Here is a 27,167-nt window from a genome sequence, read left to right on the forward strand (position 1 = left end):
TCAGGTTGGAGATCATACAAAGGAGAGGGGCTTATTCTAACCAGATCGGGGCTAGAGGCAGCCCAGGACACTGTCTCCCTGGTACACAGTCCCAGACAGTTTGGAAACAAACAGAAACCCATCCAGAGGAGGGAGACTGACAAAAGCAAAAACAAACAAAGGCCAAGAGATGGAAAACTCACGAGGTAGGGCAGGTGGAAAGGAGGGGAGCAGGGAGAGAGATGGGTGGGGGCTGTGGAGGGAGCTTAGAAAAGGGAATGGTCTTGGGGTTTTGTGTGTGTGCATGAGAAACTGAACCCACCTCCCCCCAACCAGCCCAAGAATCACCATGGCAACGGGGAGGGTGTGTGCAGCTGATTCCAAGCCAACACAAAGCTCCAGGGCTCAGCAGCAGGAATGGGCTCAGATGCATGGGGTCAGGTTCTAAGGAAAAAGATCTGAATTGGGCTCTTTAAGTCACAAACGCCCTACCCACTCCTGGTTTTATTGGCAGTCAGTGTTTAATGAGATAAATTAATCAGAAACGACAGTGATCCACATTCCTCCTCCATGTCTCTCTCACATACATATGTACACTTACCCAAGAGCCCAGAGTAAAACCCCTTCCCTTTGTGGGGGGAAACTGACAGCTCATGGGATTCTTGGCACTTTCCAGAAGCAGGGTCCGAAGCTGTGGGAGTTCTACTTGCCATCCCCTCCCCAAACTGTCCCCCCTGACAGTGGCGTTAGTGACAGAGGGTTGATGGGGTTGCTTTCACAAGACCAAGGCACCTGGGTCTCCCATGTGAGATGGCGCCAACTGAACCATCTGGTCTTCTCTGCCATCAGCCGCCTGCTGAAGCTCTTGGCCCTGAAGGGGTTTGTCAGCAAGGAGACTGCTTCTTCCCGCTTCATGAAAAAGTGTCTGCAGCGTGAGCCCCCCTGAGCTCCCAAACCCCAGCACCCAAACTTGCCCTTCCCTGGAGCTGGCTGGCCTCTGGGGTCCGCCTTAGATGTCAGGTTGGAGCTAAACAGAACTGTGAGACTTTGTCTCCTTCCTGCCTCTCCGTTCCCAGCTACCCAGGGATCTCACACTATCCCCCATTACCCTGGTCCAGGGTTGACTCATCCATTAGGCATAATACGCACAGGGCATAGAGTCCACATTATAAAAATGTTGTAATTTCCTTTAAAATCAGAAGGAAAAAACAAGCTTGTAAGGGGAAGCAAACATTTTAGTATTTTATTTATTTATTTATTTTTTTAAGATTTTATTTATTTATTTGAGACAGAGAGAATGAGAGACAGAGAGCATGAGAGGGAGGAGGGTCAGAGGGAGAAGCAGACTCCCCGCCGAGCAGGGAGCCCGATGCGGGACTCGATCCCGGGACTCCAGGATCATGACCTGAGCCGAAGGCAGTCGCTTAACCAACTGAGCCACCCAGGCGCCCAAGATTTTAGTATTTAGTAGTAATATATTCATCTTTATACCAACACAATCATAAAACATCATTTTTAAAAAATATTTTATTTATTTGAGAGACAGAGCACAAGCAGGGGGGAGCGGCAGAGGGAGAGGGACAAGCAGACTGCCCGCTGAGTGCAATCCCAGAACCCTGGGATCATGACCTGAGCCAAAGTCAGAGGCTTAAGCGACTGAGCCACCCAGGTGCCCCATAAAATATAATTTTAGATCTTTTTTATTGAGGAAGAAGTCCAGGAAGGCAAAAGGGCCCATGAAGTGATAATGTAATTCTGCCCTCATCTCCCTTTCTGCTCATTTCAACCCTCGAGACTCCAGGGATTTCCTTCTGCCATATCAAAATGTATGTGTCCAATGGCCCCCACCAGCCTAGGAGGTCCTGGAGGATAGGACCATTCTTCATCCATCCTCATGGCCGCCTCCCCGCCATATGCTCAATGCCTACCCCCCGCTCACATCAGGTATTGCATTGACTCTGGGGGAGGCAGGGGGAGGGCAGAAACCTCAGAAAAAAAGAAAGCCTAGGTTTTAAAGAAATATTGCCTGAGAATTGCTGGGAAGTGCACATTTCACATCTATGCAGTAGGACTTTGTCCACATCCCCCGTGCTGAACTCTACTGAAACTGTTCCCACCAAATTCGCCAATGATCTCCAACTCAGTAAATCCAACAGATACTCCTCAGGCGTAATTTTGACTGCTCCGCAGCTTCTGACACTGCTCAAGACTTCCCTGTTGGCTTCCATGACACTTCGCTGTCTTGGGTTCCTCCTATTTCCCTGGACATTGCTGTGAGGTCTCCTTTGCATGCTCATTCCCTCTGCTGGGCCTTAAAAACTAATAGCAGCAACTGAAACACACCAGCTATTTGCTGTGCTGAGCCCGACTGTGTCAGTTCTGTTAATCCTCTAAACCATGCTAAATCTATTCTGCAACCACCAGCCAGAGTGATCTTCCTGGAAACCAAACCTGATCCTACCATTTCCTTGCTTAAAACCTAATGGCTCTCCCTGACCCTCAGCTCTGATGGTCTTGCATGACCTGGCCCCTGCGTACCTCTCCAGCCCCATCGCTCACCACAGCCCCTTCCTGTGTGGCCCTCCTGCTTTTAACTTCTCCAGCGAGAACTCTAGGTCTTTACATGTCCTCTTCCCACTGCCTGAAACACTCTTCCCCCACCTCTTAGCTTAACACCAATGGCTCTGTCGGGTTTCAGTTGAACATCACCTTTGCCGGGAGCCCGGGGGGGCCGTCGAGGATGATGGTTATGAGGGTCACACTGAAACCTGTCCAGCGCAGCAGCCCGCTCTGTGCCACTTCCCGTGACCATGTAGCTTTGGGCAAGCTGTGACACTCTCCAGGACTTCAACTTCTCATCTGTTGTCAGAATTAAAGAAATCAGTATCCGTAGATGCTCTGCAATGCTACACGTGTCATCTCCATATTTCCTGACCCCAGATGAAGTTGAGGATCCCTGCCAAGTATTTCCCAAAACTTCTTTATAGTATAATCCAACCTCCTTCCTGGGAATGCCTGTCCATATCTGCACCTGGCCAGACCTCAGCTCCAGGAGGGCAGGGCATTTTGACCTTGATCCCGCTCCTATTTCTTGTGCCTAGCACACAGTAGGTGCTCATATTTGTTCAATCAATGACTAGAAATCTAATACCTACTAGATACCCCGGTGATACATGCTGTCAGGAAACTGCTACCTTGAACAGGGAAGGGAAGAGAGGATAAGATTTTTAGCAACAAGGCCCACACGGCAGCCTCTCGCTGAGGCTGAAAGCAGTCACAAAGACAACTTGGTAATTAGGAAAATATCTTTATTATTTTTGAAATGTTGCCATTTTCAATGTAAAAACCATGATAGTGGCTTTTTCGCACCTTCACAGATTATAGAAAACTGACTTTCCACCTTCTTCACAGAAATCTACCCCCCAAATCAGACAGGGCTCCATGATGGCTGAAACAGGGCAGGAAGGAAGGGCAGAGAATCAGCGAGGACAACTGCAGCTCCCCTGGGCAGCCAGAGGCCTTCTCTGCACTTTCAAAGCCCAACTTGAGTCCCAAAGACCTGTGACCCCTGCAAGGGAGGCTCAGTCCACGCACATTTGTGGCCCACAGAAGGCCTGCGGCGTGGCGCCTGTGGCTCGGAGGCCCCAGTCAAGGCAGCTTCGTGAGAACGAGAACGGGACGCAGGCCTGCGGCGCAAATCCTTTTCTCGAAAACATAGCCAGGAAAGAAACTACGGGCACTGGCCAAAGACTGCTCTAGGTTTAGAAATCTCCCCTTTTACTCAGCTCCCGGACATGAATTTGTCAAATAGCTATTAAAAAAAAACAAAAACAAAAAAACCCCAAAAAACCCAGAAAACAAACATGTGTTTCCATTTCAGCTGTAATCAGCAGTTGGTAATTTTTAGAAAAAGATAACGTGAGTTGCTCATTGTCAAGTCTGTCTTTTTTATCAGGCCTCTGGCTCCTTCCTTTCTCATCCATGGTTGGGGCAGTGGGGCGACAGCTATAGCAGAAGGCTGTTTGTGGATTTGGGAAAACTGTGAAAATGTTTTGCACTCACGTACAAAGGCTGATGGAATTCAGAAACGATCCCACCAATTTTTATGAGAAACAGGACTGTTCCTCTTGGGTGTCTCAAGTCAAAACAAGGCAACCGCCTAGTGATTTATAGTCCCCACTACACGTATTCCACCTTCCAGAAGGCATTAGAGAAAGGGCCAACGTCTGCCAGGAGCGATTGTAAACATACCACCGACAGTTTGGACACTTTGTTTTTAAATGCAGCAGGACTTTTTCCTTTGGCCCTGGCAAAAAAGCCAACTCCCTAGGATTGTTTAGGAAGCAGCAGACAGGAGGACTCCCCTGAAACCTCAGAGTGAGGGGACTCGTGGTCCCCACTGACCGGAGTGTGGCCGGGAGCATCATTAAAGGCAATCAGTATGTTTATAGCATATGAAAATTGTCCTGTGGTCCCCAGCTGGCCCCCAGACCCCACCCGGTTAGACGGGGGGTACGGGGGGTGCAGAACAGGTTGTATCGTAAGGCACGTGGTCGAGGAGGCCCCCACACCAGGCCCAGAGGGATTATCTCTTTGCACGATTCCAAACGTGTTGGAAAGCTGAGGAACTGATGGCACTCACGATAAGCAGCAACAGCAGATACAGGGATAGCACGACCGTAAACCAATGGCTGGAAAACCAGGACAGCTGGCTGGAAGGCCTGCTTAAGGGGGGGAGAGAAAGGGATGTTGGCAAGAAGAGAAAACCATTTTTTTTCTAAGTGAGTGCAACAACTTCTGGCTCAAAGAAGATGAAATGAATTTCATCCTCTGGGTGAGCCATGAAATGAAGCTTCGTGCGTGCTCCTTTGCTCAAAAAATCTGGGGCTATTTGCCTAGCACCAACACATCTTTCACCAGAAACATTTTCTAAAGGTACAAAGACAGCTATGCAATGAGCTCATCCTGATCTTCTCTCCTATGGCTCCTCTTGCACCTTTTACGACCTGTCTTTCCTCCCGCGGGACTTTGGTATCTAGAAGAATGACCTTGCTCGGGGTGTCTGCCCAGATGGCAGCAGGTGGCAGGTTATTTAGCACAAGTCTTTCACTGAGACATGTACAGATATCAGTCTGAGCTGGGATGTCCTCTTTGGCCCACTGGGTGATGATCTAAAGCGTCCAAGTGTGCACTCAAGAGACCCTCCAGGGGCGCCTGGGTGGCTCAGTCGGTTGGGCGGCTGCCTTCGGCTCGGGTCATGATCCTGGAGTCCCGGGATCGAGTCCCGCATTGGGCTCCCTGCTCAGCAGGGAGTCTGCCTCTCTCTCTGACCCTCCCCCCTCTCATGTGCTCTCTCTCTCATTCTCTCTGTCAAATAAATAAATAAAATCTTTAAAAAGATAAAAATAAATAAATAAAAATAAAATAAAATAAAAATCAATGTTTAGGGCGCCTGGGTGGCTCAGTTGGTTAAGCGACTGCCTTCAGCTCAGGTCATGATCCTGGAGTCCCGGGATCGAGTCCCACATCGGGCTCCCTGCTCGGTGGGGAGTCTGCTTCTTCCTCTGCCCTTCCCCCCTCTCATGCTCTCTCTCTAATAAATAAATAAAATCTTTAAAACAAAACCAAACAAAAACAAAAAACAAAGATAAAAAGAAAGAAAGTGCCATTAAAACAAAGAGTACTCGGGCGCCTGGGTGGCTCAGTCGGTTAAGCGACTGCCTTCGGCTCAGGTCGTGATCCTGGAGTCCCGGGATCGAGTCCCGCATTGGGCTCCCTGCTCAGCTCGGAGTCTGCTTCTCCCTCTGACCCTCCCCCCTCTCATGCTCTCTATCTCATTCTCTCTCTCAAATAAATAAATAAAATCTTTAAAAAAAAAAAAAAAAAAGAGACACTCCAGGGAGAAGTGGGAAAGGAATGGAAACTGCAAGTAGAAAAAGCCAGACGGTTTCAAACCAAAGGATAATGTTCCTCAGACTCAGGAACCCTATACAAATTTCCCCACAGTTGGGCTGGGCGAGGGGAGGATTTTACCAGTGTATGAAATCTTGAAGCGTGGAGACCACTGGAGTGGGGTGTATTAAAAGTGACCCCCTTTCCTATCTGACCTGCTCCTCTGCTGCTCGTCCCCATCAGAAGCTCTGCCACAGACCCAACCATGCGACAGGATCTCAAAGCGACCCTTGACCCTGGAGAGCCCCGCACATCCACCCGCTACCACACTGCGGAGCTGGGCTGAGGCATCGCCATGGCTCTGAGGCGCTGAACGGTCTCATCTGCTGCTGAGTTACAAGTCTCTATCCTCCTCGCTAGGAACATACAGTCCCTCTTAGGGCCAGGACCACATCTCCTCAGACCCTTCTTCCTCACCCCTCGCCATGTGTAGCGGAGTGTTTTATACACTTCACGCACAGCTCAAGTCTGAGGCTGGGGGCAAGGGAAGCCGATAACGGAGAACCCGATACTCGGAATGCAGCTTTGAGGTGCTGTCCTGGGCCTCTGGCGGGGTCCGCCCCCCTTACCTGCTGGGCTGCTTCTGCGAGTACACCAGCAGGTACTTCACGCGCAGGAGCTGGTTATTGGTGACCACAAAGTACTTCGGGGGGATGTCTCCCCCTTCACTGTGTTTGATTCTCGCTCTCCTGCGATCTATCTCCTTGGAATCTGAATAAGGAGAATTAAGTACAGCTTTACTGGGGGGACATTCAGTAATGAGAGGAGCAAATTATGAGTAGAAACAGGTCAAGCCTCCTGGTTGTGAGGGTGGAGAAGCCCCAGCAGGCTGAGGAATGGCCTGTGTGTACGAAGCAGTGCTAAAAAAGTAGGCGAATCTGACAAACCAGAGAGGGAAACAAAACAAAACAAAAACACAGGAAAATAATAGGGGATACAAGGGGGGAAAAACTGAGTTGGGAAAGCAGAGGGAAGAAGCAGATGGATGGCCGTAACAAAAAAAAAAAAAAAAAAAAAGATCTGGGCTTAGGTAAAGGACTTGACCTAAAATGAGTCTCTTAACAGGCATTTTAAATTAACCATCCAGATTTTTGAGCTTCTTAGAACTCTTACGGTCCACCCTTTGTACCAAGACTTGTTTAAAAAACAAAACAAAAAACCCAAAACTTTTTTAAAAAACGTGATGAAGCTTTACAAAACCAAACAAACAAAGCTATGTGACAGCAGACACTGCAAGGTTTTGTTCTGATGTTTAAGGTCAGAGTTTGCAAACTTCTTAAGAATTATAAATGCAAATATTCACGCTGCCCAGTTTGGAAGGGTGGCGTCAGACCTGGGCCCGTTCCTCAGGATTCCAGTTGTTTTACATTAGAGGCCAGGAACAGACAGTTTTCTCAATTCTCCTTTTCTCAGTGGAAGCAACAAGTCAGTTCTGGAGACTAGAATAACAGTTCTGTGACTCTTCTGCTTCTGAGAGCAAAACAGCAGGGTGCACGAGGCAGAGACTCCAAGGAATGTATCAGAGTGGACTGAGGTGGCTAGCTAGTCATCTGCTCCTCGGAGAGCCCGGGATTTACTCCCCGTGGCTTCGGTTGTCTCCCTCGTCCTCTGGGCACCCACCCGGGCACACATCAGAGTAGCCTGGAGGGACAGGGTCTGGATCCACGTCTTTAGCTTCAGTTTAGCAAATACCTACGGAATGTTAAGCATGTTCCAGGCTCTCCGCAGATACCAGGTGCTCAAGGTGACTGAAACCCAGTTTCTGCCTTCAAGGAGCCCAGATTCTGGCCTTGCACGCTCACTTTTGTCTATTGAAGCTCACCTCCTCCCCAGAGCTTTCCCTGAGCGCTTGGACCTACTCTGATTGAATGCACCTTCCTCTTGGCTGCTCCTGTGGACCTCATCAGCCCCCTCCCCTGGCATTCTCTGTCCACCACCTCATAGTAAGTTTATCTTTTCCACCATGTGTCCCTAAGGACACTGCTCACTCCTTGAAGGCAAGCTCCTGTCTCAGGTTGCTTTGGACCCAGCCCATCCCTTGGCAGATGGGCCAACAGCAAGAGCCTGTACATTTAAGAGGCCTGCAGCCCGGGTCCAGGCCAAGTGCTTACTCACCCTTCTTCTTCGTTTGGCACTTGACATCTGGATGATCAATGACTTCACACACAGCCACGCAGCTGAGGATGGGGCCAAGGAGGCTGCGCTGCCATCCAAGGCCATGGGGGCTATAAATGAGGGCCAGGCTCAAGTCACTGGTGAGGTAGGTCCCTTCCCCAAACAAGGATGTCTGGAATGGCAGAGATTAACAAAGAAACAGGGCTGAGTGAATGTAGTTGGCACAGCAAGAAGACGTAGGTCTTTCTTCAACAGAACTGTAAACACAAAATTCTCAAGCCTCTTTTTCCCCCTGGAAAAGGCATATAATGTCAACTCCTTCTAAGACATCATCACAGAGTTATAATTATAAACACGTTCCTATCTGACGACAGTTTAACTGATTGTGGATGTGTCCGCCTAGCCTGGCAAGTTAGTGATCAAGGTTGAGTGAGAAATACATAGGTGTAAGAGTCCCAACAGATCTGAGTTTTTGTTTTTGTTTTTTTTTTAAAGATTTTATTTATTTATTTGAGAGAGAATGAGATAGAGAGAGAGAGCATGAGAGGGGGGAGGGTCAGAGGGAGAAGCAGACTCCCTGCTGAGCAAGGAGCCCGATGCGGGACTCGATCCCGGGACTCCAGGATCATGACCTGAGCCAAAGGCAGTCACCTAACCACTGAGCCACCCAGGCGCCCCAAACAGATCTGAGTTTGAATCGGGACTGCACCTCCAACAAGCTGGCAAGTTATAGAAACTCTCTGGGTCTCAGTTTCTACATCTACAAAACAGTGATGAGAGTACCTCCTTCACAACATCATCGGTGAGGATTCAATGAGATAATGTACATAAAGCATTGAGCTGGACACCTGGCACAGGAGGAGTGGCAAGAATGTCAGAATATATTTGTAATTCCTGTTACACGAATGCATTTAGCATGGTTATACGGATGGCCCTGCAGAAGCAAAGTCATGCACTTATGCACAGGGAGGGGGATCATACTTGAGGGTGGAAGGGACCTAAGCTGTCATGTAGAAAAGAAATGAATCTCAGACCAGAAAGTGTAACCAAATAAGGCAGGCCTGTATTAGGGGCAGGGTAAGTATTACGCTTTGTGTGGGTGTCAACCAAGAAAATGTCCAAAATCTAGGAGGCAGGTCCCTAGTGGTAGGGTCTAACTGATGTCCTCCATGAGGAAGCATGTCAGGGGAGAGGGAATGAGCCCAGGTGATAGAACTGCAGGCACAGCAAACACATCTTCTGCCCATGGTAGACCATGGCAAAGGGCCAATAATCAACCATGATGGCCAACACAAAAATATCAATTGTGGCACTCAGTCAGACTGACTCAGAATCCTTCTCATTTCAGGTAGCGGCTACCAATGGATGGAATTTGAAATTCAAGTTGAAATTCAATTGCTATCTTTGGGGTTGCAGTATCTGTATCTGTTGAGTGAACTCAAACTACTCACTGAACACCCTAAGCTTGGGAACTGAGAGATGTACTATTCAGTGGTACCAGGCTTCCACAATTCTAAGCTGGTTCGGTGAAGCTTAGGGAGAATGAAACAAGCCTTTGCTTTACCTTTGGGAAGCCCCTTGCCAAGTTAGGCAGTGTCCCCATGTCTCAGAAGCTGACACAAACATTCTCCAAGGACACTGGATGTCATCTGATCTGACTCCACATCCATTCTAAACTCTGGCTGCCATATATACACAGACTAGACCCCCTCGACTCAAGAACCTCGAGCAAGACTGCTGTGAGCAGAGGCATGAGAGAGTGGGAAAGGTGGGGTATCTGTACTATGAAAATAATCTCAAATCTTCATCTGGCAAGTAAGCTCCCTTGAGCAAGCCCCTCACTGAAAACCCAGACAGAAGTGGTCAACAGAGCATCAGCTTTACGAAAGGACTCTGACAAGATGCCTCTAAGCAGCAACTCCCTGGACACTGACGTGAAGGTTTGCTGTACAAGCCCGTAATCTGCAGGTGGCTTCTCCAGGCAGGCTCTGCCATGAAGCAGAGGCCCCCTGGATTCCAGTAGCCTGGCCATAATAAGAAGCTAAGAGCCAGTATAAACAAGCCTATCATCCTGTGCAAAACCCAACTGCACTAATCAGTTACAGCAGTGTTGGAAAAGTCTCTCCAGCCCCGGGGCTGCATCGGGCACAGCTGAGCCCATGGCTCACGGAACCAGTCCCTCCGACGAGACAGATGCTGGCATGACTGGGGGGAGGCCGCAGCCCTCTGACTACCCCAGAGTCCCTCTCCATCCGCCTATGAAAGCAGCCACTGCTTTCTTGGAGTCTAGTATGGGAAGAGCCCTTTGCATATATCAACTGTCTGAATCCTCTCAGCACACCAGAAGGTGGGTAATGACATCCTATTTTACAGATGGGGACACTGAGGCTCAGAGAGGTTAAGGAAATCTGCCCAGGACACAGAGCTGCTAAGGTGGTCTTTCCTGGCTCCTAGGAGGCTCTCCTCCCAGGCAAGTGCTTCTCAAACTTCAGCGTGCATACGAGTCACCTGGTGAGCCTGTTAACGTGACCCCTGATCAGGTGGTCTGGGTGTGCCTGAGATTCCACCTGCCGACAAGCTCTCAGGTGAGGTGGATGCTGCTGGGCCAGGGACCATGCTGAGTCACGAGGATTGGCTACACACTGGAATCACCTGGCTTTTAAAGCATACTGGTATCTGGGCCCCACACCCGAGATCCTGATTTAATTGGTTTGGGATGCAGCCAAGCATTGGGATTTTTAAAAGCTCCCCAAGTCATTCCAAATGGGCAGAGGCTGGGAACCATCTTTAAATCAATACTTCTCAAACTGTAATCAGTATAGGAATCACCCGGAGATCTTGTTAAAATGCAGGTTCTAATTCAGAAGGTCTAGGGTGGGCTCCAGATTCTGCATTTTCACAGGCTCCCAGGTGCTGGTGCTGCTACTGGTCTGCAGACCACACTCGGGAGTGGCAAGGCCTTAGTGAACCTCTCCCCCCAGCCCCCACCAGCAAATGCCCCAGGGTTCTGACCCCCTGTCAGCAGGCTTAGGCCCCACCTTGTTCAGGTGGCAATGAAGCCCATTGTGGATGATGGAATGGAAGTTCTCGAGGCGGCTCCCGTGGAAGGCGTAGATTAGGTCCCGTTCTCCTTTGGTCTCATAAAATTTGGCGTTCGCTGGGTTGGAGTATTCAATTTCAAACAGGAAGTCCGGCACGGGGACAGGCGTGTGAGGGGCACCAGTCAGCTTTTGGATCTTTTCGAACTTGAAAACACGTAGGAAGTCGCAATTTTATTTGGGAAGCTCGTAAGATGTGCTGCCAAAATGGCCTCCTAAAGCTCTGGGCTTAGGGCTCCTACGGGCTCCGCTCATGAGAATAACTAGTTTCATGAGAATACAGACAACAATTTATAAATAAGCTCAGAGCTTACAGCTCAAGACTGCTTCCCTCTAATACTGTTTTTCCCTACACCAGGCTGCAAAGCATGAACTGCTCCTTCTAACTAAAGACTACCTCTAATTTTCATAACACCATCACATCCATTTCCTGCATTCCATCTTTACAATAATCTCAGGAGGTAGAAATGTGTGATCGAGTGCAAAATGGCCCAAAACTTTTGCTCCCATCCTTGTCCATTTGCCCCTCTGTAAATGATTCTGCAGGCAGAATTCCAGAACTCCATCAAGAGGTGGCATCTACTTCTCTGCCCCTTGAATCTGGGCTTGGCCATATGACTTGCTCTGACCCTATATATATAGCACGCAGAAACTTGAAAAGGGCCTCCTGCTGCGAACGCTTCACTACCATGGGAACAAGCCCTGCTAGCCTTCAGTAGGATGAGGGCCTCACAGCGGAGGCCGCCACCACAGCAGCCATCCCAGCTGAAGACCCAGACATGTGAGGTTACCGTAGATCATCCAGCCCCGTCCAGAACAACAACCCAACTAACCCACTGAATCATGAGAAACAATCAATGTTGTTTTAAGCCCTAGGTTTGGGGGATGGTTTGTTATGCAACAAAACCTAATTGATAGGGAAGAGTAAGCTCTTCCTGAAGGGCACTAATCCTTCTCAGGGCAGAGACCACATCATTTGGGTGATTTCTCAACAGTAAGTCAAAGACCAAACAAAGCTAGTCTGTTTTCTCTGGGTGTGACTAAATGAGAAAAATAAGGACAACATAACAGATATGTTTATACTGCTGTCAGGTTGCCATGATCCTTTCTTTGTCCTTTTTGGGGGGCCATCCTCCTTTTTTTGTGGCCATCCTCTGTTTTCTGTATTAAAATATCCTTTTATAAAGTGATGATACATGGCAACCTAATGTCCTTACTTGGGCACAATAAAAAGCTGACAATCCTCACTCCATATGGTGCCAACACTCCACATTTGAACAAAATTTAACTGACCCATAATAAAAGTCAAGGAGCCACTGCCTTATCTACTTTACCTACAGTACCCAACATCTAGTAGATGCTTGATACCCATATGAGGAACGAATAAATCTCAATTTAGCAGATGACAGAAGTGAAACCCAGAGATCATCTGAGTTAGCAACCCAGCCTGGACGTGAATATGGATCTCCTGACTCCCACTCCAGGGCTCTCTGTGTTACTGACCCTTTACCAACACAGGTGGACGCCCCTGGACACCAGAATCCGAAACACCCAGTTCTATGCCACTTGAGGAGGACTTCTGTCTTTAGCAGGAGCTTGTAAGATTAAATGCTCTTAAATTGAAATTGATGAAGTAAAGAACAACACCTATAAACCCCTGCTGCTTCTCCGAGGAAGGAGCACCAGATCAGGGATCTGCCATCCCTGGGGGAGCTCCGAGGGAGATCCCGGCCAGGCAAGGGAAACCAGATTACGGAATGTCTGGTCTGTGCCAGAAACTATACTGGGGGTGCCATACATTCTACCATAGCTCCCCTCTGAGGTAACTTAATATTCTCAGTGTACAAATGGGGAAAAGGAGACTCAATATTGGATGGAAGTGGGATTTGACCCCAGAGCCTGAAGTGTTCCATTAACCAGGTTCTACCACTCTGTTTCCTGACAACTGGATGAGGCCAGTGTTTCTTAAGGTGTGGTCAAGGGCCCATCCTTGTTGGATTGACCTGGGGTGCTTGTGATACCCAACATTTCCTGAGCCCTTAGCATGTACCCTAAGGCATTCTTCTAGCTGGGAAGATTCATTCCGTTCTCACAGCCAGTTCCCTGATGGAAGTATACCATTGCTATCCCCATTTTATAGATGAGGAGACTGAGATACTGAGATGCACCCGGTGGCCTGCTTCAGGTTCACCCTAACGGGGAAAACACAGCTTTGCACTGCCAGCATGCAAGTTCCTGAGCCCACTCCTGACACAGAATCGGCATCTCTCAGGACAAGGTCCAGGAATCTGCATTTTCAGCAAGCTTCCCAGGCCATTCTGGTGCACAAAGAGGTCCCAGAGCCCTTCAGCCTTAGGGATCTGCTGTCCTATAGACCAAAGTCTCACCTCTGACTTCCCTGCACTGTGGATTGTCAGGACCTTTGAGGATAAAATCCAGCTCACCAGGTCCCTGGTCCGTATGTCTTTGTCTCCAGAGGACTGGAGAAGGTCTTTCAGGTTGGGTAACTTGCTGGCATCTGCAAGCTGAAGTGAGGAAAAACCTCCATTAGCAAGGATCCTGAACAGAATGATAACCTGGGGCCCTCTGGTGGTGAAACAGGCAAATTGCATGTCTTTCGTGTTTCAAGGAATTTCTTAAGAAGGAAAGAAAGGTACACCTCTGGGATCTCCCTTCCAAATACCAAACTCCAAAAGCTCTGAATCCTGAAACGTTGTTGCATAACCCATTTGGTACAAAACCTGACCTGAGCTGCTGTGAGGTTAGTTTAATCTTCACCTATCCCACTTCCTGTTACTGTTGATGTGATACATTTTGCAGCTGGAATATTAATGTCTGATTATGGGATACTGCCGCCTCGCTGGAGATGTTACCAAATACATGGCATATCCAAGTGCGGGTAAAGGGTGAACAAAGCCTTTTCCCTGCAGCATGAGCTAACCCCCTGCCAACCTGTCTCCTGGAGACCAGATGAAAGGAGTGTGGTAACTATATACGTAAGCAGGCAACACTGCTTATGGTAAAAATGACCCAGAATGGTAAACTATACCTGGACTGGAAGAAACTATGAGTGGGGAATCCATGGCTTTGGGCTTCCCTGAGTGTGAGTGTGGTGACTTCTTGTGAGGACCCCAGCAGCTACGTCTGTGGTGTTACAAGGGAGCCCAGCCTCTGGGGCACGTGTGGCTTCACTGAGGCCAGGGCAGTTCCGGCACCTGCCCAACTCCTTAGCCGCCACTCTCGGGGGGCAAAGACGAGCTCCTGGACCTCTGGAGCGGCCTTGTTGCGAGCTGGGATGTACCTCGAGCCTTCCGGTGTAGGCTGGTGCCTCGGGTGAACCAAGTCAGACAGTTCGGTTGTGTGGGGGTAGCACATGATTACCTTTGTAAAATCAGGCAGCATCTGAATTTCAAAACACATTTGGTGCCAGGATTTCTGATAAGGGACAAAGGACCCCGATTTACGGATAGGTACAAGGTATCTGTAGCTTTTGCTCAGAAATTACAACTCACTAGAAGGCAAGTCTCTCGGGCATGGCATTTAAAACATTGCAGCCGGGTGCTGTGTGAACACAGCCTGGGTTGGACCACCTCCAAGCCTTGCTCATTCAGTCCCTTGGGATGCCCCTTCCCCCACCTCTACTAACCCAGGCACCCCTCTCTCCTCTAAACCCCTAAAGTTCTCAGTCCCAACACTCCGTCCCAGTAGAGCCACGACTCCCGGAGGCCAAGGACTATCTTGGGTTTTTCTAACTCTCTTTCCTGGATGTAGAGGAAAGAGCAGACAGATGTGGGTTTGAATCCCTGCTCCTTAGCAAAGCGCTGGGCCTGGCTGCACCTCAGTCTGCTTTGACACAGAATCCCCACCGCGTCCATGTCTGGTCGCCGAGAAGATGAAAGACAGTCACAGATCTATCCATGCAAATTTCTTTTCTTTTCCATTTCTCTAGAAAGTTGGCTGTTGCTGACTTTGGGGGTTTTATTTCCTAATTTGGTAGCTGAAAATCAGAAACATTTCGGGACTACTTTATTCCTATCTCTGTTTCTAAAGATTTGATCACTTGCCTTGGACTTCTTTTTTTTTTTAAGATTTTATTTATTTATTTGACAGAGAGATAGAGAGAGCACAAGTAGGCAGAGTGGCAGGCAGAGGGAGAGGGAGAAGCAGGCTGCCCGCCGAGCGGGGAGCCCGACACAGGACTGGATCCCAGGACCCTGGGATCACGACTCCAGCTGAAGGCAGACGCTTAACTGACTGAGCCACCCAGGCATCCACTAGTCTTGGACTTCTAACAGAACTCTCTCTACCTGCCTTGTGGAACATCAGTGAGGGTCCAGTTAAAAACCATGGATGGGGCACCTGGGTAGATCAGTTGGTTCAGCGTCCAACTCTTGATTTCGGCTCAGGTCGTGATCTCAGGGTCCTAGGATCCAGCTCCACGTTCAGTGGGGAGTCTGCTTGGGGATTCTCTCCCTCTCCCTCTCCCCACACTCACGCACTCTCTAAAATAAACCTTTAAAAATACACACATACATACATACCATGGATGTGTAGATGTGTAAATGCTCGAGTGCTATTGCAACATGGTGGGGGAGGCAGCAAGGTAAAGAATGATGACTGAAGCCTAGTCGTCATCATAACAGAGAGGGATACTAACTACGGAGGGGACCAGGCGGGACTTCTGCTGGATAGGGGCTGGGGGAATAAAGGTCGGCAGGAGAGCCTCACAGAGGAGGTGACCTGGGCTTGCTATATAAAGGTGCAGAAGCCGGAAGGTGCAGCGTGTAGTCAGGGAAGTGGACGGCAATGTGGTGAAGTGTGCAGGCTCTTTTCCTAGGCAGCCTGGGTATAAACCTGGGCTCTTAAGTCCCTACTAGCTGTGGGACTTGGGTGAGTTGTTTGACCTCTCCTGGGAGTTGTGTGACCTTGAATCCTGTGTCTCAGTTTCCTCAAATACATAATTTGGATAATATTAGTAGCCACTTCATGACATCCCTGAGGAGGTTAATCAGGTTAAACAAACGCGGTGCTTAGAGCAATAGGAGGATATTAAGTACTCTAGTGTTAGTGGGACTGCCAGGATGGTTGTCATCATTAACTGCAGGAGGGTCCATGTGGCTGGAGTGTGGGGGAGGGGTCGCCAGGAGGAAGAGGACTGAGAAGGTAACATCAGTCTGTGAACGGCCTTGACCCACCTTGGGGACTCTTGGCTCTGTTCTGTAGACTCTAGAGAGCCACTGAGGGCACCCTCTGGTGGCCATCCCCAGTGCCCGCTGCCCTCACAGTCCAGAGAACACCCCCCAGCAGCCTGTGGCCTCTGTCCTTTTCTACTCCTGGTCCACGCTTGTTATCCCAGAGCCAGAGCTGAGTCTTCTCTCCCACGATGACTGTCCCCATCACTCCTATTCTCCAATCCCAACTGTGAGCCACAGCCCTTGCCAATTATTCAGACCTGGGCACAGGGGGCCCGCAAAAGGCCAGTCAGCTAAGCCAGGCCCCTCTTAGGGGTTCAGTCTGGGAAAGCGGGAGAGATCCCTCCTGGCTCCGGGCTGGACTAGGCCCCTTTGAGCCCCCACTGGAGCCAGCCCTCTTCCAGAGCTCAGGGCCTCCCACTGCTGCCGGCCCAGACAGGGCCCCTGTGTGTCCTGTCAGGCTGCCCGCTCTGTCCCCACTCTTTAACCCCTCAACTGACCTCCCTTATCTCTCATTTCACTTTTTTTTTTTTTAAGATTTTATTAATTTATTTGAGAGAGAGCACATGCATGAGCAGTGGGGAGGGGCAGAGGCAGAGGGAGAGGGAGAAGCAGACTCCCTGCCGAGCAGGGAGCCCTACGCAGGGCTCGATCCCAGGACTCTGGGATCATGACCTGAGCCAAAGGCAGATGCTTAACTAACTGAGCCACCCAGGCGCCCTCATTTCACTTTCAAGCTACTCTGAAAAATAAATCTGCTCCAACAAGTTAACAGGATTCTTCCTCTTGAGTAAAACCTGGCTGCATTTGAGCAGGGCCTTTTGGGAACCAGGCATACGGGCAGGGCTGCCAGATAAACAACAGTCTGCCCAGTTAAATTTGAATTTCAAATAAACAACAAAATCCATTTTTTTTAGTATAACCCATACAATATTTGGGGCATACTTGCACTTTCAAAATTATCTGTTGCTTATCTGAAATTCATATTTAACTAGGTGGCTTATACTTAGTTTGCTAAAGCTAACAACGCTTCCTTTAACAAGGCCCTGGGACATGTGGTGTGGCCCGGCCTCTCTGCCTAACAGCCCCTCTTATCACAAACTCCCCACCTGCTGCCCCCATGCTATTCCTCAACTGCCCTGTGTCTTTCCTTTATGCTTCTGCAGCTGCCCAGCGTGACATTTCACGGGATCTTCAAGGCCAGCCTAAGGTCACAGGCCCTGTCCCTGACCACCCATGATCTCTGTGCTCCCCCAGCTCTGTGCAGAACCCCATGTTGGTACTTGGCTCTCTGGGGCCACCTCAAATCTGGTTGGGACAAGCACTACCTGAGGGCCAACCACATCTCATGTATCCTGGAGACCCAGCAACTGGCCTAGAACCTGACACGAGGTTGAGAACGGAACAGTAACAGCTACTATTTATTGAGGCCTTATCATATACCAGGTGCTGGGTCAAATGCTGTGCATGCGTCATCTCATTTTATCCTCCACACAGCCTATGTTAAAGGGGGAGGGACCAGGTCTGCAGAAGTACAGCACCTGGCCCAGGGTCGCACTGCTATTCAGTGGCAAGGCAGAGACGTGAAGCCAGGCGGCCTGACTCCAGAGTCTGTACTCTACGATCCTCTCCTACCAAATCAATGGAGAAATGTATTTGTTTATTTTATTTTTTTAAAGATTTTATTTATTTATTTGACAGAGAGAGAGACAGCTAGAGAGGGAACACCAAGCGGGGGAGCGGGAGAGGGAGAAGCAGGCCCCGCACAGAGCAGGGAGCCCGATGCAGGGCTCGATCCCAGGACCCTGGGATCATGACCTGAGCCGAAGGCAGATGCTTAACGACTGAGCCACCCAGGCGCCCCTATTTGTTTATTTTAAAGGTTTTAAGTAATCTCTACACCCAATGTGGGGCTCGAACCCACAACCCCAAGATTAAGAGTTGCATGCTCCACGGACTGCGCCCTTCAATGGAGAAATTTATAATGGACTAAACATTTTAGCCCAAAGGAGCGATTCTGACAGAACTTTAAGAGGCTGCTTGGGAAACTTACCAGGTATGTTTCTGGAGATTCCCCTCCTTCTCCCTGACAAATAATACAACTAAGACAATTACTGGCTGAGCCTAAGCCCTGTCAAAGGTCCAGAGAAAGACGTATGTCACTTGTAGTACGGAGCGGGGTCAGGAGGCAGAAAACTCGCCATGCAGACAAGAGTTAGAAAACCGCAGCTCAAGAAAGTGGAAGGCATTTACCAAAAACTTGACTGAGGAGAACAAAAGTTCAGGAGGAGGGAAGGCATTTCTGGGGGTTTGGGGAGAAGGTGGAGGGAAGGGTTTATGGAGTGGGTAGGACGGCAGTGGTGGGGAGGATTCTGAGAGGCAGAGAAGACGGCACTCCCAGTGGGACAGGCAAAAGGTGGTCCCAAGCTCAAATGCCCTCAGAGCCAGAGAGTCATGAAAATGAGGGTGGGAGGCATCTAGGAGAGAGTGGTGAGGACTGCATTGAACTAGACATCCCTGGCCCAACATAAGGGCCCAGCCACCAATCCCCGGCTCCAGCTGGTTTCTGCCCAAGGGTGCCAGGTTCTAGCCGGGCTATGGAGACTCAGATGTTTTTCTTTTCAAAAGAAATCAGCAAGCTGCTACCCCCCCTTTTTTTTTAATTTCCCAGTTTCTAGAAGGCAAGGGGGCACAAATAAAGCCCATCATCCCACAGACCCCACTTCCACAGCCTCTGCTCTGAGAAATAAAGAAGTATTCAGTTGGAGAAGGGGTCAGGGAGCCTAGGCAGGGCATGAGCATGACCAAGGGGCAGGGCTGGTCTCTCAGGAAAGAGGTAATTTGGGTGACTGAGAGGACAAGGGTAAGGAACCAGGAGGGGATGAACAGAGGAAAGAGAGGACCAATGACCGAGCAACTCATGTCCTTGCTTTGAGGCAGGAAATGACAGGACAGCCCAGTGGACGCTCTGCAAACACCCAGATCACAATCTCCTGATGAGGAGGCCCAGGAATCTGTGTTTACAGACATTCCCACAGGTGATTCTTATCACCAGGAAAAGGTGGGGAGACTCAGGTTTAGATATTAATTAATGTTGTTCTAAAAGGGCAGGCTGATGGGGCGCCTGGGTGGCTCAGCTGTTGAGCGTCTGCCTTCAGCTCAGGTTATGATCCCAGGGTCCTGGGATCGAGCCCCGCATCGGGCTCCCTGCTCCACGGGAAGCCTGCTTCTCCCTCTCCCTCTGCCCCTGCTTGTGTTCCCTCTCTCGCTGTGACTCTCTGTCAAATAAATAAATAAAATCTTAAAAAATAAAATAAAAGGGCAGGCCGCAGGAAAGAAAGAACACCTGGAAAAAAAAAAAATCCTTGCCTAGGAAGATGCCAGAGGTCGTAATTATTAGTTGTGGAGGGAGGTGCTAGAAGGGAATGAACCAAGGTCAGGGACCAGCCTCAGGGACCAAACCGATAAAGTGACACCTGGAACAGCGGAGTGCGTGTGGGATTGGGGGCAGATATACCTTGCTTTGTACAAACCTAAGGTCTGAACATCCAGATTCATTAAAACAGACTGGGGGTCAGAGTCTATAAGAGAACTCTTCACAAAAGCAGTCACTGTGGGGTTCCTTTAAAGGAATGGTTCTCTGGCTACATGCCACCATTATCTGGGAGCTGGAGGGTGGTCTAACGCCAGCACATAGACTGACTAGCTGATGGCGACAGAGATGCTAAGAGAACCCATAACACGGAGTTGTTAAGAAGATTAAATGAGTTCCATGTAGAAACAGTTCAGAAGAGTGCCAGGCAGGTAGTAAGTGCTGTTAGTATTATATAAGCATTAGGTACTGTATTATTATTAATCAAACACCACCTCTCTCCTGCTCACCAATTCAATAAGGAAAAGCCTACATTTCTGGGATGGCTGGGAAGGAAGGAGGCAGTCTGTACTGGAAGGATGATCCCACCCCTGGGTTCTCCATATCATCATCCTACAGGCTGAGACATCTTTCTAGCCACATACCCACCAACAGTCACGCCACATACCTACGTCTGATCCAAATCTTTTTATATCTGTATAAGCCTTGCTTAGAAAGGTTGCTTACCCTTTGAGCCAGCAATTTCACCCTTTGGAATTTATCTCAAGAAAATAACTAGAGATATAAATAATGATTACTGTACAAGGTAGTTTATCATAGCAGTATTTGTAAGAGTAAAATTTTTTAAACTGTAAAGGATCCCAGAAGAAGGACTCCTAACTGCTGGGGGTAGAGACAGAGAATAAGGTGGTAAGATGAGGTTCTAGTTATGTCCTAAAGGATTAAGGAGAGTTTGTCTGGACAAAGAGGGGGATGGCATGGAGAGGACAGGCATTCCCTGGGGTCAGGACAGAGAGAAGCTTATTTATGTTTTAACCCAGACACTGGGGAGTCAGCTTGGTTAGAGAGCACAAGCCACAGACCAGAACCAGAAGAGTCGATTAGTACAGCTCAGCCCCCCAAATAGTAGATGGGAATGGGGTAGGCTAGATACAGTGCTTCTCAGACTTTACAGTGCACACATATGCCCAAGAATATTATTAAAATGCAGGTATTGATTGGGTAGGTCTGGGGTGGGGCCCAACATTCTGCATTTCTAACTAGCTCCCAAGTGATGCTGATGCTGCTGGTCTTCAACCACACTTTGGGTGGCAAGGGGCTGGAATTAATACAAAGGAGCCATTCCCCCTGACCTCCTACTCTCAGAAAGGGTCTTCCGGCTAATGGTGAACCAGAGCATGATGTTTTCCAGGGGAAAAACAAAACAAAAAACTTAACAGCTGTGACACCAGTGACAAGATTCTGTGTAAAGCAACTCGGGAATATGAACTGTGCCCAGGATAGCTCAACCTGAGGTTCAGTGGTCAATGGTCAGGGCTACTGGACATCCCGAGAATCTTAGAGATTCTCTGACCTAGTAAGAGCTTAGCCAACCCTCTTCCCAAGGAACAAGGTTAGAAACCCTCAGTCAGAGGCAATCAGCACATACCTAATTTGATTCCTCAGACATGTGATAAGCACGACTCAGGCCAGACCCTGGGAATACAAAGAACTCTCAGTGCAAAATTGAAGAGCTGACTCAGAATGGAAATGTTCTCCAAATAAGGGGACTGAGAGATGATTTGGGGCTTTGGGGGCTGTGACAAAATAAGGCGAGAGCCATGCCTAAAGCCAAGAGCTTGGTTCAGTAGGGGATGTTCTCAGGAAAGCCACAGTCAATAAAGTAATTCAGCCAGAGCTGTAAGTTTTGGAAAGGGCAACACATGTGTTATAGGGGTGTGTAATGATGGTGGAGAGAAAATGAATTAAAAATGGCTGAAAATGATACAGTGTTTCACATTATCTCCAAGTGCTTTTAGCTAACAATGAGAGACTTTTTAACAGCTCCATGCCTTCCTTCTTCAGGTAACCACAAAATAATCCAGAAGGCCAAGTCCGGACCTGATTCCCTTTTCTCTAAAAGCTAACCTTTGAGGGGTACCTGGCTGGCTCAGTTAGTACAGCACAGGACTCTTGATCTCAGGGTCATGAGTTCAAGCCCCACGTTGGGGGTAGAGTTTACTTAATAAAAAGCTAAGCTTTGAGTCAGATACAGGTCCAGATACCAAGTTCTCTGCATCTTTTCTCTAATTCATGTAACATGTGGCAAAAACCTAAAGTATATTTATTTAAGAATATGTGCATGCCCCCAGCAGACATTGTGCCAGGCCCTGCCTGGTGAGTGGCCTTCTCCAGGGAAACTGCTTGTTAAAACCATGCCTACACACAGCCAAGAAGCTGTTCAGCCTGGGCTAGCTTCCCTCACAATGGTGCCCAATAAGGAATATGGTGCCAGAACAGGATGGGAAGAACCTGTCCATGTTTCTCCAGTGACCCCTGGGAGAAAGGGCGCCCTGGCTAGAACTGGCACAATGAGCCCCATGCCTGGACAGTCTGTCCCTAAAAGGAGTGGCTATTTGGGGTTACCTGAATCGCCAATGCTCTCCTAAGAGGTTATAGGTATGAGAGGAAGGAAGAAAGTGCCTTCAACTGAGAGCACTCATACCTATGGGGGGGATGTGGAATAGGGGGGCACTTTTACTTTATCAGTACCATTTGTATTTTTTATCACAAAAATATATCCAACCATTGTTTGCATAATTAAAAATAAATTTGTAAAAAGCATAAACACATCAAAACAATTCCAAAGCTCCCTTTGCTTTTGTCCCATATTCGTCAAACCTGATTCTGTTTGCCATCAAGACCTTCCAGCAGGAAAAGAACACATTGAGCATTCTAGTCCATTTGGATGCTTCTTGGTAAAAATTAATAAGGTGCGTTGTGGGGCACCATCTCTGGTGAGTTTGGTCCCTCTGACCCTAATCTCTCCTCCTCTGTCTACCCCTCCTGAAACAGAGGGTCTTTCAGACCCTGCCACCCCAGGGGTCTTTCAGAAATGCATCCTGGGCGTGCCTGGGCGGCTCAGTCAGCTAAGTATCTGCCTTCAACTCAGGTCATGATCTCGGGGTCCTAGAATAGAGCCCTGCATCGGGCTCCCTGCTCAGCAGAGAGTCTGCTTCTCCCTCTCCCTCTGCCCACCCCCGACTTGTGTGCTTTCTAATAAATAGATAAAATCTTTTAAAAAATGCATCCTGGATCTCACCAATGCCCTCCTCTGCCCAAGGGTAAAATCAACACATTTTGGCAAAACATGCCCAGCTCTGTGTGCTCTGGTCAACCTCATCTCTTCCTGTTCCCCTTGATAGCCACACTAAAGCACAGACTTGTCCTTCTTGATGAGCTCCTGGCTTTCTGCCCATCCTGCTACTCCTCCTGGAATGCCCCTTTCCTGCTCTCTGCTCCTCAAAAAAAAAAAAAAAAAAATCCTCCATGTCCCTAGGGACTCAGCATGGCATCAACCAACGGCCCCTGACCCCAGTGCACTGCCAAGGACTGGGATTCTGGCTCTGGGCTTCCAGGTTGTATATACAGGCTTACCCCCATAATACAGCTGAACACACTGTTAATCTCTCCTTGGGTCTTAATTCTGTACCCTTAGCACCTGGCCCACAGCAGCCCACTCCATCATCTCCTGACAAAACTGAAGGACATTTCATCCCCAAGGCTCTGATATCACAAACTCACAAAACTGAATATCTGAATTTTCAGAACAAACCATGGAGGAAGTCAGTTGGCTTATCTTTCTCCAACCCCCGCTCCCTGCAGCACCCTGAAATGCCTATGCCCTGTGGTCAAGGCCTGAGGTACCCTCAACACATCCCTGGCCTGGGCTGCAATGGACCAGGTAAGGGTCAGGAGGCTGGGCCTTTGTCCCTAGACCTCTTAAGAATGAGAGCAAAGAGGGAATCTAACCCTGACCACTTCATCAGAGAAAATTCTAAACATCTGTTGATTCTAAACATCTCCCTTAATCTGTTAACATGATTCATAACATTCATTGATTTTTTTTTTTAATGTTTAACTAATTTTGATTCCTGGGATAAATCCACCCTGTTAATGGGGAATTATTCTTTTTATACATTGCTAGATTCAGGATCCTAATATTTTATGAAGGATTTCTACATTTATACTCATGAGTGACCCTGGCCTGTAATTCTCTTTTCTTGTGTTATCCTGATATATCAGATTTAGATCAAACTTATATTAGCCTCTTTTTCAATACTCTGAAAAAATTTTACACAAAGTAAAACTGGAAGCACGTATTCCCCTGGTGTGTTTGGTAGAATTCGCCAAGGAAACTAGGTAGGTCCGGAATTTTCTTTGAGGGAAAATCTTTTACTACTCGTTCAATGCCTTTAATGATTACAGGGTATTTTGATTTTCTATTTCTTATAGAATCAATTTTGGTAAATTATATTTGTCTAGGAAATTCCAAATATTTGAATTACAAAGACAACTGATATCTGGAATGCTGACCCTGAGGTGAACTCTGTAAGAAATTAAGTGCCTTGTGAATCATGGGATAAGTAACAGCTGACATGCGGACTGTATGTTACAATTTATACAAGTACTGCCCATATATCATTTGAAGATCAAGGTCTGGGTGGCTTTGGTGATTTTTGGTGTCTGATTACTTGCAAAGGGATGAATAACTTTTTATTTAGCAGAAGCATCTGATTCAGATCAACCTCTACCCCCTACTGCTGACCATGCTAAGAAATTTTGTGGAGGCCTACGCACCTATTGAATTCTCACTTCACTCCTGGGAGTCACTTGTCACTAACATGAGGAAGCAGCCACCAAAAGCCTTGGGAGTGTCGATGTTAGGGTGCGGGTGAGTGTTGTGAGCTCATGGAAACCTTCCCTAAGGCCAGGCTGGGAATGTTAAGTCTGGGGGCTGGCGTGTCTACCACTACGGGTCCTCAGGCCACGTGGCCTGGGACGCAGAGGACAGCGCAGGAAGGGGTGGAGGGAAGCACACTCACCAGGGCCTCAAAGTCCTTGCAGTCGCGGCGGGCATAGGACGCGGGGAAGGGCCGCAGCACCGAGTCGCGCTTGTAGCTGCGCAGCGCCGAGACGAAGAGGCTGCACCGGAGGTCGGCGGCCAGCACGTCGCGGCCCGCCGCCTCCCTGACGGCCGCCCAGCCTGCGGGCTGCATCCCGGGCGGCTGCGGCGCGCTGCCGGGGGACACGCGCCCGGCAGGGGGTAGGGCCGAGCCTGCGGTCAGCGCGGAGCTGGGCCCAGGGACAACGGGCCAAAGGGACCCGGGTTCCCAGGCCCGGGTGGAGCTAGGCAGAGGGTTGAGAGGACAGGGGTGAGAACGCGCTGACGGGCGTCTTCGGCTGGGGGCCGGGCCCGGGCGCTCGCTGTCCGGGAAGGCCGGCCGGTGGAGGAGGGGGGACCCGGCCCGGGCCTCGGGTCAGCGTGGGAGGTTGGGCCTGGGGATAATGGGGCCCGGGGGGGGGGTCCCAGGCCTCGGGGAGGGGCTATGACATGGGATGAGACGACAGCGGCGGGAACGTGCTGACACGTGTCCTCTGCAGGAGCCTGGGGCGGGGTGGGGGGCACCGCCAGGGGCAGGCCGCGTAAGAGCCCCCCCTCCGCGCCGGGCGAAGCTGCTGCGCCGCCCGTGCCTTCCTGTTCCGCCTCCGCCCCGCCCCGCCCCGCCTCCGCCCCGGCGCTCGCCCTGCTGCCCTGGCGCCGCCTGCGTTCCTTGCCAGCCGGATGGACTCCCGCGCCCGGCTGCGCGCCCCGGCCTGCCTCCCCCGGCGGCCGCGCTCCCCACGCCGCTCCGCGCTCCTCGCGGCCCAGCCGAGGGCCCGCCCCTTCCCGCGCCCGCCCTCTCCCAGGCGCCGGGTGCGTCCGCCCTGCGGGACCCGAGGGCACCGGGGCGCGAGGGGTGCGGCCCCGGTGGAGTCGCTCACGCCGCTGCGTGCCGTGGTCGCAGAAGCCAGTGCTGGGAGCTGACCCAGGCGCCCTTTGACCCACCCTTGGATTTGCCTTTGTTCCAGCTCCGCGGGCTGAGCCTGCTGGTCTCGCCTGGGGAATTGCGATGACCTACCGCCTCCCTCCTGAACGTTTCCCTCCAAAACGGACTGCGCAGAAGGAGCCGTTGAACATCCAGGGAAACTGCATCTCAGCGTGCTGCACTGCTTGCCCAAGGTCCCACAGCCAGATGGGGTGAACCTGGAATTCACATCCGGATCTAAAAACCGAAAGACCTGTCCTCTGCTTCTCAGCCTTCAGAATTCACTGCATCGCTTCAGTCTCTGGTCTCTCAGACAAGGTGTCAGCAAGATCCTTCTTTGGGGTCCTCTCAGAAAGAGAGCCCGGAGAGACAAATAATGGGGGAGGCCAGAGGGGAGGTTGACCTAACCCTGCGGAAGGGAAGGGACTGGACTCCCATCCCCTCTCCCAATTCACAACCCCATTAGAGAAAACCCCAGTTTGGCCTCATGGTCACCTGGAAATCGAAACACAGGTAGTTGCTAATTCCTAGACCAAGACGCCCCTCAAAATCCTGGCCCCCCACTCCCACACCCCAGCATCTTCTGATAGAGGAACTTCCCCTCCGGATTCCCCGTCCAGGCTGAGCTGGGCTCTGGCTTCAGAGAAGAGGTGGTCCATGACTTTGGACGTATGTATGACTTTGGGAGGAAGAGCAGTAATACTGGACCCCTCCCTCCTCGCCCCAACACCACAGGGCTTCCCAGATCAGGCAATGAATGCGGACTGCTCCCAGGAGTCCTCATCAAACCCCTGGTTGCTATGAGGCCCAGACTGGTCCAGATGCACGAACAAGTGTCTTGGAGCCTCACGTCCTCAGACAAGACCCCTGGTGCCCCCAGGACCTCGTGGGACCCAGGAGCCAACCCAGGCTGCTGAAGTTCAGGCCCAGAAAGGCAGAGCCGGCAACAGTAGGACAGGAGACCTGGGAACCCTCCTTTATTCCACTTCTTCACTGTGGCCTCTTAGGGCCAACTCCTTGGCTTCAAGGATCGTTTGTTGGATGAAAACATGGAATTTGCTTTTCTCTATATATTTTTTCTCACACATGAAATGAGAATCATAGTGAAACACCCACATCCCAAGGGGGTGTGGGAACCACTCTGGGGATGCAATGCTCAGAGTCTGGGCACTCTACAAAGCAAGCTGAGTTATCACTGTGTTTATTTCCTTTCCTTTTTTTTTTAAGTTTATTTATTTTTTAATAATCTCTACCCCAACGTGGGCCTCAAACTCACAGCCCTGAGATCAACTGAGCCAGACAGGAGCCCCTGTTTATTTACTTCTTATATTTTTAAAAAACAGCTTTATTCACCTGAAACGAATATAACACTGTATATTAACTAACTGGA

At 49.7% G+C, this 27,167-nt stretch overlaps 1 protein-coding gene across 6 annotated transcripts; it reads right to left on the reverse strand.

Annotated features, from left to right (window-relative positions):
* Window positions 1-1,632: 1,632 nt before the first annotated feature.
* PARP16 (poly(ADP-ribose) polymerase family member 16) lies at window positions 1,633-25,668 on the reverse strand. Of its 6 annotated transcripts, none has more exons than XM_034993728.1 (6): window positions 24,794-25,512; window positions 13,532-13,669; window positions 11,085-11,291; window positions 8,047-8,218; window positions 6,501-6,642; window positions 1,633-2,838 (listed from the first exon to the last, which is right to left on the reverse strand). In XM_034993728.1, the coding sequence occupies exons 1-6, from the start codon at window positions 24,965-24,967 to the stop codon at window positions 2,835-2,837; spliced, it is 837 nt and encodes a 278-aa protein (XP_034849619.1). In that variant the 5' UTR covers window positions 24,968-25,512; the 3' UTR covers window positions 1,633-2,834. The 6 variants fall into 6 exon arrangements, with proteins under 6 accessions (XP_034849619.1, XP_034849618.1, XP_034849617.1 ...); XM_034993727.1 differs by lacking the exon at window positions 1,633-2,838 and adding an exon at window positions 3,271-4,703 and having other exon boundaries at window positions 13,589-13,669; window positions 24,794-25,514; XM_034993726.1 differs by lacking the exon at window positions 1,633-2,838 and adding an exon at window positions 3,271-4,700.
* Window positions 25,669-27,167: the final 1,499 nt, after the last annotated feature.

This window comes from Mirounga leonina, unplaced genomic scaffold, assembly GCF_011800145.1.
Source record: "Mirounga leonina isolate KUSES-001 unplaced genomic scaffold, KU_Mleo_1.0 Mir_91, whole genome shotgun sequence".
NCBI lineage: Eukaryota > Metazoa > Chordata > Mammalia > Carnivora > Phocidae > Mirounga > Mirounga leonina.

Excerpts from the sequence above, each read along its gene's own strand:
- PARP16 (XM_034993725.1), bottom strand. The coding sequence starts at position 24,967 with ATGCAGCCCGCAGGCTGGGCGGCCGTCAGGGAGGCGGCGGGCCGCGAC. Across the intron at positions 13,670-24,793 it reads GCAAGGACTTTGAGGCCCTG|CTTGCAGATGCCAGCAAGTT; the intron begins GTGAGTGTGCTT and ends TCCTCACTTCAG. Across the intron at positions 8,219-11,084 it reads TTCATTGCCACCTGAACAAG|ACATCCTTGTTTGGGGAAGG; the intron begins GTGGGGCCTAAG and ends CTGCCATTCCAG.